Source organism: Pinus tabuliformis, chromosome 3_2 (assembly GCF_031772625.1).
Source record: "Pinus tabuliformis cultivar Carrire ecotype Pingquan chromosome 3_2, CPIR1, whole genome shotgun sequence".
Classification (NCBI taxonomy): domain Eukaryota; kingdom Viridiplantae; phylum Streptophyta; class Pinopsida; order Pinales; family Pinaceae; genus Pinus; species Pinus tabuliformis.
The window spans coordinates 1,135,307,436-1,135,318,642 of record NC_142302.1 but is presented as its reverse complement, the minus strand read 5'-3'; the positions used below and the strand labels follow the sequence as shown (position 1 = coordinate 1,135,318,642).

At 32.2% G+C, this 11,207-nt stretch overlaps 1 protein-coding gene across 1 annotated transcript; it reads right to left on the bottom strand.

Moving 5' to 3' along the window:
• Positions 1-246: 246 nt before the first annotated feature.
• On the bottom strand, positions 247-5,552 carry LOC149184707 (ATP-dependent zinc metalloprotease FTSH 2, chloroplastic-like). Its single transcript, XM_089417675.1, has 5 exons — positions 5,395-5,552; positions 3,029-4,271; positions 2,618-2,931; positions 933-1,173; positions 247-817 (listed from the first exon to the last, which is right to left on the bottom strand). The coding sequence occupies exons 2-5, from the start codon at positions 4,223-4,225 to the stop codon at positions 482-484; spliced, it is 2,088 nt and encodes a 695-aa protein (XP_089273801.1). The 5' UTR covers positions 4,226-4,271; positions 5,395-5,552; the 3' UTR covers positions 247-481.
• Between the last annotated feature and the right edge of the window lie 5,655 nt (positions 5,553-11,207).

Sequence of the window (11,207 nt, the reverse complement as noted above, 5' to 3'; positions counted from 1 at the left end):
GGACTAAAATTTAATTTCAATTGTAGCACTTAGAAGACTTTATTCAGTAATAGCCATGATAGAATTCAACAACAACGCACCCAAAACTCTATCCCAAATTTTATTATTGAAAGAACCATGTTTTGGGTATGCAAAACATTATATCCCAAGGTACTATCATCGCACAAAGCAAATTGTGGTCAGCTATTGTGTCCGCATTAATGAAAGGGCATAAAAGAAAGTTATGAGAACAGAACAACAAAGAAATGAAAAGCAATCTGACAACTTCCTTTCATTACATTTTGTTGGAATCCCTGAAAATAACCAAAAAAGAAAACAGAGGCATTCCTTCTTAAATGAATAGGCAGATCTTCGACATTCACCCCTGTGAACTGGATTTGTAAAATTGTAAAATATCGTTGTTCCAGATTGGTTTAGTTACATTTACAGACATATAATTCAGCATATACAATAGTACAATTTTCACCAGTCTATCTGAAATTTAGACAGGCACTGGTGATGCTGCTACAGGAACCCTGTTTTCAATGGGTATCTCTATATACTCTGAAAGAATAGCCCGAAACTCATCACCTGTCATTGTTTCTTTCTCTAAAAGAACCTCAACAATCTTGTCCATTGCTGCACGATTGTTGCGAATGTGACCAAGTGCAACCTCATAAGCTTGGTCAGAAAGAGATTTGACCGCTGCATCTATATCTTCTGCAAGCTTTTCAGACATCGAATTCCTTGCCATCATTCTCATGATAACATCACCACTCTGTGCAGCATCCATTAGTGACCATGGCCCAATCTCAGACATCCCAAACACAGTCACCATCTATGCAATACATAAAAGTATGTCAATTCCAATCTAAGAGATCAAAACAATATTATATTGATTTGGAAAGTGTGAAAGAGAAAGCCATTAGCAAATGCACCTAGAATCCATTTACCTGTTTTGCCATGCTAGTAACCATCTGCAAGTCACTAGATGCCCCTGTTGTTACCTCAGACTCACCAAATATCACTTCTTCAGCAGCTCTTCCACCTAGACCACCAACTATTCTGGCAAATAGTTGTTGCCTTGAAATTAAGGTCGGATCATCCCCAGGTATAAACCAAGTAAGGCCCCGGGCTTGTCCACGTGGTATCAATGTCACCTTTTGTACAGCGTCATGCCCTGGTGTTAATGTACTGCAATATGTCACAGAATCAGTAATTCAGAATACAATTGACACATTACACATCTTCCAGGTTAACATTGTAGTACTGCATAGTGACATATTATAAGCAAGAAACATCAGGTTACTTTGGCCTACATTGTAACTAACTAACAAGCAGCTTCTCCACAGAAATGGGTGACAACATGAATATACAGTTCAAGTATCAATAAAACATATGAATATTGGCTACATATTAAACATAATTGCTATGCAACCAGTTGAATGGAAAATAACTCTCATATTAAGATCTCATCTCACTGACCAGCTATAATGAATGGGAAGGCAGTGGCACAAAAAACACAGAATTGGTATATTTTCACATTTTGCTCGTTTTTATTTATCAAAATCATCAGCTGAGAAAACAGTTACTAAACGGAAATACTTAGAACGATAGAAAGCCAATTGTACATATTGAACCTACAATTAGCATCACACACAAACGACAGGCTCAAAATTTGTCACTACACAAGTGAAATTGATACAAAACTAAGTAATGGTAATTTTATCAATTATGCAGAAGTAATCAGTATTATGATATTATCTATCACTTCCTATATCTTTTGGTTTCTTACCCTAACTAGAGCCTCAAAGTGAGTGAGACTATGGTATAGGCAGTATCTTCTTTCCCAAATACTACAAGTATCTACTAATGCATCATAAACATATAAAAACTATAAAAAATTTGCAAACCAATGAAATGTTGCACCTGTGTATGTAGCTATATTTGAAAACGAATTGTATGAGGAGCTTCTTTTGACACCTTATTTGACATAGTTAACAGAAACTTGTACTGCCTGTTCAGAACAGCTTGCAACATTTCTATTATAATTTTTGAAGAAAAAAGATTGATCCTTTTAACCCCTCAAGTACCTATCTGTTCCAAATAATAAAGGGCTTATCCAATATGATATAAATTCTATCACTTCTACATTTCAGGATTTTCTCAGTTTCACCCAACATTATGCTTTACAAAGCTCTAAGATGTCCCCATCTAAATTGAAACCAAAGAGTGAATGGAAAATTGGAAAAGATGGGTGGTTTAGTCTCACATAAAGGAATCCATTAAAGTCCAGAGAGAAACAAAGCCACTCATTTCATAACAATTCAACTCAATAGAGCACAAAGATATGCCTGATTTAGTGACTCAGAGAAACCATCAATGTGAGTTAAAAAAAAAAACTATTAAAAAGCATACTATAAGTATGGAAAGAAAATTACTTTATGGATGGTTTATTTACTATTCAAAACTAAGTTCAATTTCAAAAAAAAGCTCTGAAGAAAAATCCATGACAACTAAGGACCATAAGAAAGAGAATATTGCAATACTTCAATAGAAATTGGCCATGACCAAAAAAAATGGTTGTAGATATCCTAGTTACAAAGAACAAATTAAGAAATGTTGACTTGCTTTTTACCCGCAAATAGCATGACCAACTTCGTGATATGCAACAAGACTTTTATTTTTCCCATCTGTCATTATCGTTCCCTCCATTCCAGCAACAATCCTGTCTATAGAGTCATCTATTTCCTTGGCAGAAATTGCTGACTTCCCACGCCGCCCAGCCAGAATAGCTGCTTCATTCAATAAATTTGCAAGATCTGCTCCACTGAAGCCAGGGGTTCTCATTGCAATGACTCCTAGTGAAACGTCACTATCAAACTTCTTATTGCTACCATGCACTTTCAAAATCTCTGTCCTTCCTTTAACATCTGGTACATCCACAGATACCTGCATAAAAAACATAGATTCAAATATGGGCAACAGATTCAAAAACCACCCAGTAGCAAAACAATTTCAGGTTGGCTCTTAAAAATCATTAAAATACCTGTCGATCAAAACGCCCCGGGCGCAACAAAGCAGCATCAAGTATATCAGCCCTGTTGGTTGCATCAATCACAATGATACCAGTGTTCCCTTCAAAGCCATCCATTTCGGTAAGAAGCTGATTAAGGGTTTGTTCTCGCTCATCATTTCCTCCACCTATTCCAGTTCCTCTCTGCCTACCAACTGCATCAATTTCATCCACGAAAACAATGCAAGGGGCATTTTCCTTGGCCTTTTTGAACAGGTCACGCACTCTAGATGCTCCAATACCAACAAACATCTCAACAAACTCAGAACCTGAGATAGAGAAGAAAGGTACACCAGCTTCCCCTGCAATGGCCTTGGCTAGCAAAGTCTTCCCAGTCCCTGGTGGACCCACCAGAAGAACTCCTTTAGGAATACGAGCTCCAACCGCAGTAAACCTCTCTGGTTTCTTCAGGAACTCAACCACTTCCATGAAATCCTGTTTTGCCTCATCAACACCTGCCACGTCATCAAATGTCACTCCAGTATTTGGTTCCATCTGGAATTTTGCCTTGGATTGACCAAAGGAAAGGGGAAATCCTGGACCTCCAGGTCCTCCCATTCCTCCTGAAGATCTCCTGGATAAGAGAAAAAGCCCTCCAACAAGGATGAGAGGAAACGCTAAATTTCCTATTAAATTCAGTAGTACTGATCCCGAGTCCTCTTGAGCATTGTGTGCTGCAAAGTCTATATTCTTCTCTCTAAATTTCTGCAGAAGCTCCTGGCTGAGACCAGGAAGCTGCACTCTCACTCTCTGAATCCTATTTGCTAATTCAGGAGAGACTGCCTCCACAATTGCGATTGTTCCATTCTCATACAAGTCCACTTTCTTCACCCTATCCTTATCCAGGTATTCCAGGAACCTCGAGTAAGACATTCTTGATGACGCCACACCTTGATCATCTGCCCTAGCCCTCTGCACACCCGACAACGTAGGGAGAGCAACTCCCACTGCTCCCAACAAACTCTTCAAAAACACCCTCTTGTTTTCATGTTTCTTTCTCTCCAAAGAAGCCCTTGCCACTCCAGGTTGAGATGACTTAACCAGTGACAGAAGACCACTTTTAGGAACCACTTGCTGACCAAAAATCTCCTTGCTTAAACTCCCATTCCACTGGGCAAAGGAAAGGGAAGGAGGGCTCAGTACAAACAGACTGAGTGTTGCAGGTGCCATCTCTCCAATGAAATGGAGATCTTACAGGCCTATGAGAGCTTTTTATCTGCTACCAAAAAATAATTATAGTCAGCATAGAAGCAGATTTCTCTACCACTAAACATCAAAAATAATCAATCATAACGTTACTGCAGTCTGATTTCAGTAATCACAATAAACCACATTCAAACAGCCTTTGAAACAATTAAAAAAATAAGAAAACTGCAGTATCGTTGCCTTCACTAAAATGCTACACACATTCAACAATGGTTTTAGTAGGTATAAACCCTAGTATGGACATCAGCTTGTGGTCGAACAGCAAAGTGGAGAATTCTCTGAACATAAGTCTCAAATTCTGTCTTTGCTAGCGACAGCAGCACACCTGGCTGGCTGTTGGATGGCATGCTAAGAGGGTATTAGCAATTATCCAGACTAAGCTACTTATCAATCGCTGTGCCGGTACATACTTTCACCTATTGAACACTGATTTCATTTACTGGTGCCTGACCATGAACAAATATTAACTTTGCATGTCCAATACCTAAATGTGTTAGTTTCATCTTTTATTGTATTTTATTAGCCTGCGCTATAAGATTACCTTACTTCTCTTCCTGCAATAAACCGTAGTATAAAAAAAGACCAAACAGAAACAAAAAGACGTATCCCAACCAAATTCCAACGAAGAGGCAAACAAAATGGCAACTACAATCAATCCCAACTGTATTGTCAAAGATTGAAAATTTATGATGAAAAAAGGACAAACCTAAATTCTCTCAAGTACTGGAAGAAAACCCAATTACAGTAACAACGTACACCCTTTCCCCACAAAAGACATTTAAAGAAACACACTCTGTACCAATTGAAACGACCCGATTCAATTACAGAATCTGCATTATAACTAGTACAAATCGATCTTAATCCCCAACCCTTAGGGTTATCAGAAAAATATTAGGTGCCAAAATGCACCTCCAAGAATCAATCTCATCGATGGGTTCTCAACATATATAATAATAAACTGACACACCAAATGCTACCACATTCCAAGGTTAGGTTCACCCTAGTTTCCTTTCTCAATAATACAGATTTGCAAAAAAGAAAACTAGGGACTAATCCAGGCATCACTGCAGGGCATTTCCTTGAACAGCTATTCACAAACACGCAGTAAAACCCTTATAGCAGAAACCACTTACCAGATATCCAAGCTTCTGTTTGTCAAAAATACAGCGGTTAATGAAAACGGAGAGGTTTCCAGCTGAGGGGATTCGAACCCGAGCTTCTGACAGGAATGGAGTTCATCTGAATTATGAACGCTCTCAAATATAATCCTCCTCCTCCTGTCAATTCTATCTTCCTCCAATGTCCACACAGTTTTCGAACTGAAAAATCAGCCCTCGCGCTCATGACGTGGCGTATTTGCACCCTCAGATTTGCCATTTCGATATGTTGACCATCATCCTTCCATTTAGGTGTGTGTTCGTGATGATGTGGACAGAAGAAGTGATGACGTGGAGTAATAGCAGCGCCTTTGAACTCCAAATCTTTTACTTGCGGACATGATTCCGTCGGGCTCACTATGGTACCACGTCTCCCACAATTCTCCATTCAAAATGTGTTTGATTTTTTGTCCATACAAACTAGTTCAGACTGGATGGATTGGAATTGTAATTTGTGGGATTTGTTGTAGATATTTTAATTAAACATATGCAATTTGTAGAAAATTAAAGTTAAATAAGTCACACAATTATTTAACATTTATTTATTGGAAAATTATAATCTGAAGGTTACCCTTCAACCTATCTCTTAAAACCTAAGAAATGTATTAATATATATTGATCCCAATTTTAAGTAGCTATTGGTTTTTTTAGCTGTTGGAGGCTCTGCTCTGTCTATTTAACCTACTAAGCTGTTTCTTCAACTTTTCCTCACGATGAACCACACTGGTTGGTTCGAAACGCGTTGACAAATGATGTCTCATGTGATCTTGGCCGAAAAATCTTTTGTAAACTTGATATGGATCACAGAAGCGTGAACTCTACTAAGCATGGTAACCCTTAATTGAAAATTTGAACCAGAAACGAAAATATAAATGGAAAATTATAATGATGAAATTGTAAATATATAAAAGTGGGTGTTTTTTAAATAATTTTAGTTGATTATTATAAGGTAAGTTATATTGTATTGTTTTTTATTTTGGTTAAAAATGTTTTATTTTTTATTAGTTTTGAAAATTATATGAAAATATATATATATATATTACTTAATATTTTGAAAATTAAAAAATAATTTTTAATTTCTTAAAATATAAATAATATTTTTTTTTCTTATAAAAATTATAGTCACTAAGTGTGATAGTAATTTAGATTTTGTCACAATAGCTTATCAATATTGTAACGTCTTATTTCAAATTATGTGGAGAGAAAATATTAACATATATATTAACATATTAACATACATATATATGCGAGATGCATATGATAACTACATATACATACACTATATTAATATACATACTAATTAAACACTGAATTCATAAAAAAAATTAAAATTTATATTTATAAATAAAAAAATATTTATTATATTTTTTCATTGATTTATATACTTATTCCTTTATTTAATAAATAAATAAATAATTTATTATTATTATTTTTAATTCTTCATTTATATTTTTATTTATTTAATAAATGAATAATTTATTATTATTATTTTTCTTCAATTGTTTATTTGTATTACACCTTATATAACTAAATTTATATATTTATATATGAATTTTTATATATGTATTTACCTTAATAATGATACCATTTATTTTTATCTTAGTTTTACTATTATATTTATTAATTTATTTATTCATATATTTATTTATTTATGTAATAAATAAATAAATTAATTTATTATTATTTCATTTTTATTTATTTATTAATAATTTATAATTCTTCATTTTTATATTTATATATTTATTTATTCATATTACACCTAATATAACTAAAGTTATATTTTTATATATAAATTTATTTATCTTTATTTATTTATTTTTATATTATAATTTATCATTTACCTAATATAACTAATTTTGACCTTGCTCCTTAAGTCAACCTTTTGCCCAGGTAACCGTTGGTGTCTCTGCTCAGGCTATTTAAACAGGCTAAGCTGGATCTGCTCTTCAACTTGTCCTGACGATGAACCACACTGGTTGGTTCGAAACGCGTTGACAAATGATTTCTCATGTGATTTTCGCCGAAAAATCTATCATAAACTTGTTATGGATCACAGAAGCTTCAACTCTACGAAAATTATATCTATCCACCAATATTATAAATTTATAATTATAATCAAATTAATAAATAAATATAAATAAATTTATGTTTATTAAATTATTCAAATTGCAAAGTATGTAATAAACAAAACACTTTAATAAATTATATCCCATATCATAACATAATAAGATAATCAAAAGGGAGGGCTTTGTTGTCAACCATTAATGCAACTGGCAAATGCAATATATGTATTATTAAAAGGGGGGCTATTTTGTCAGGCGGTGATGTCTACTCATACTTCAATAAAATCTTATGGGTGGAGGGGATTTTATTATAAGACAAGAGGGGAAATGTAAAATTTTGGGGGAAGAAAAGCCGAAACAGGAAAATTTTATGTGAAAACGGTGAGGAATGTAATAGAGCCAGAGCCACAATGGAAGAGGGAATATCTGGTTTGAATTAACTGTGAAATTGAGATTTTGAGCATTGTTTTTGGGTTTTGGGTATGAGGGCTAGAATTATTTAATTTTAAAGTTTTTTGGATTTAGGAACGAATAGGTTGATCTTAAATAGAGAAAGAAGATTCAGCCGGTTTGGTAACAAGAGCACATTCAGAACAAAGTCATAGGATTCAGCTGGTTTGGTAACAAGAGCACATTCAGAACAAAGTCAACTTATGATAGACTTCAAACATGATATCCAAATATGTATCTGCAATTAAATTGATAGTTCTACGTTTAATTTAAATTGGTAGTTCTACGTTGAATTTGATTGTCTGATTATTTGTAAAACTCTAAGCATTACAAATACCACATGCCCAAAAACCTTAACTCATTTCAAAATCAAAATATTTTAATTTAATTTAATTTTATAACATTTTTATACATGCTTTATATTGTTTTCTATTTTGGTGAAAAAACTTTGACTTTTAATTAGTTTTAAACAATTTAAATAGATTCTATGAAGTTTATTAAGCTTCTATTATGTTAAATTTTTATATTAGTTTTTAATATTATATTAATTTAAAATTATATATATATATATATATATATATATATATATATATACACTTTTTGTATAAGAGATAGGTATTAAGCAACAATGTTGCATATTATACTTGTTGTAATTTTAAATTTTGTAAATTAATTGTATATAATAATGGAGCGAAAAATTGTTGTCTTTCTTAGCTACATATTCAAAAAAAATTGTGGTTTTAACTAATTTTAGGTTAAAAAAAAAAAAAAAAATCTTAAATTAATGTAAATTATTGTAAAAAATAAAACATATATGAACATATTTTACTATGAATTATAGTGATTTTAGTTAATTATTTAGAATACATGTTTTTTTTTTTTTTTTAATTCTAGTTATGTTTGACTTTTGTAAATTGATCTTTTAGTGTGAAAATGTAACTAGATTAGTTTTTCATTTTTCATTTTTGGTTTTACAGTGTATAAACATAATATGAAGACTTTTATATATAACAACTATTGCAGGGCAACCCAGGTCTTGCCATTGCCATTGATCAGTGTTGCTTGTATAATGCTTGGCATAACCAATAACCACAACACATTAGGACATTGATTGCAATATATCCTCGAATGTATAAGGTTTAGATCATGTTAGTTTAATTATTATAAGTTTCTGAATTTTTTATTATTATTATTAAATTTGTTTGAAATTTGGTGTTTTGTAATGGTAAACTTGAGTTTTGTAATTTATATCATTAATGTTTTTTTTTTAAGAATTTAAATTCATTTAAATACACCATCTTTGATAAATGTTTATTGGCTCATTTCAAAAAAAACAATTCAAAAAAAATGTTTCATATCAAATAAAAATTGGCAAACAATAAATCAAATAAATTTATATCTTCAGACAAGGATTCTATTTCTTGGCCACATAGTTTTATGAAAATATATGTAATCCTTTAAGTCTCACCTGAAGGTCCATTGTTTTATCATTCACATAATGAAATATATGCAAATATTAGAAATCTTTTAAGTCTCACATGAAGGTCCATTGTTTTGTCGTTCACATAAAACTGGTTCATTGTGTACAAATATTAGAAATGCTTAAAAACAAAGATAAACGAGTTGCCATTTTTATATTAAACATGTCAAGAACCACAATTATATTTGCCATTTTTATATTTAAACCTATCAAGAATCACATTTATATATAGGTCATTATGAAAATGAACGTATCAAAAGCAAACATGGTTCTATAATAAAAAGAATTTGTATATATGTCATGTGCAATCAGGGAATTGACGTCTATCATATTATATATTTCCATATCATGTATTCTTAGTCAACCAAGAAATAACACTTGAGTAATCTGTCACTATGATCCATTCGCCAGGATTTCAAATTCAGACTAAACACTTTTCACAAAGGATCACACTAGTTGTTCCATATATCTGATTTTTTAGCTTTTCAAACCATTTCCCTCTCCAAAGCTTCAACAAAGTTATATGTCCATGAGAAAAGTGTTGGCCCAAAGAAATAGAGTAAATTGTTAAATATAATTGTCAAAAAGCGTTGCTCATTAATATTTCTTTAAATATCCTCTTGAATTATAGAAATCGTTCTAGTAGCTTCCTTAACCATATTTCTTATGGAAAAACAAGATTGACACAAAAGATTGACCCATAGTTCTCTTATGGGTGATAATATCCTTAAATTAGAGTCACCTGCAAACTTTTTTTCTTTGTTAGAGGAATTGTTGCTACAAGAATCGAAGGTTGAAATGCTTTGTAAATAGAAATAATTGAGACCATCAACTAACAATATTGTTGCAACTACGTGGAGAAGCATTAAAAAAGAAAACATAATACTCTAAGAATTTGCCTTAGGTATAAATATGATTTGGTAATAATCAATAAGGTATAGAAAGAAAAATTGTGATAAAAGGTTGCTTGTTCATGAAAATATCAAACGGATTACAGAACCAAAACAACCCTAAAACATATATGAAGGAATAGAAAGTCTGAAAACTTATTATGGTATAGAAAAATATTAACAAATTAAAACAATACAAGAAACACTATAAAACACTCTATACATATATTTCATGATGAATTAAAGAACCCAAGATGTTTATATGACATTTTCAGAAGAAAACTCGAAAACTCATAATGACATATTCATATCAATACTTACTATCAATGGAGAATCGGATGTTTTGCAATGATAATGGCATTAACTGGAAATAATAATGGCATTAACTGCAATTTAACATTAAAAAAAAAGGACAAAACCAAAAGCAAAATCTACATTCAAATGGTTAGAGCAATCGTTTAAATTTTAAAATGGTAAGGCTAGGGCTCTTGGACATAACTGCCTCAACAAGCCATGTAGTACACGTGTTAATTTATTAGTTTAGGGGAAGGTTCTTTTGTTTGTCATGTTGTTTTAAATATATGAACAAAATATTAGTATTTTTTATATCTTTAAAAACATTATATAAAATGTCCCAGGGGCAGTGATCAAAATAATGTGAAATTTGTGAAAACTAAGAGATTCAAGGTTCAAATCCCCCTCGTTGTGAGCCGGTTTACAGAGAGGAGGATAGGTTCTAGACCCCAGAGGTTTACTAGTAGTTAAGTGTCAGACGGTCATAGGTTATTTAGGTGAGTATGAGTTATTTTCAAGGATTTTAATTTTAGGTGGTTTTTGTATGAAGCTTAACAATGAAAAATCATTGCACAAATATTTTAAAATGATGGCATAAATATTGCAATTACA

Coding starts and splice junctions, on each gene's coding strand:
- LOC149184707 (XM_089417675.1), bottom strand. CDS start 4,225: ATGGCACCTGCAACACTCAGTCTGTTTGTACTGAGCCCTCCTTCCCTT. Junction 2,932..3,028: donor CGGGGCGTTTTGATCGACAG/GTATTTTAATGA, acceptor TTTTTTATGCAG/GTATCTGTGGATGTACCAGA. Junction 818..932: donor TTACTAGCATGGCAAAACAG/GTAAATGGATTC, acceptor TGTATTGCATAG/ATGGTGACTGTGTTTGGGAT.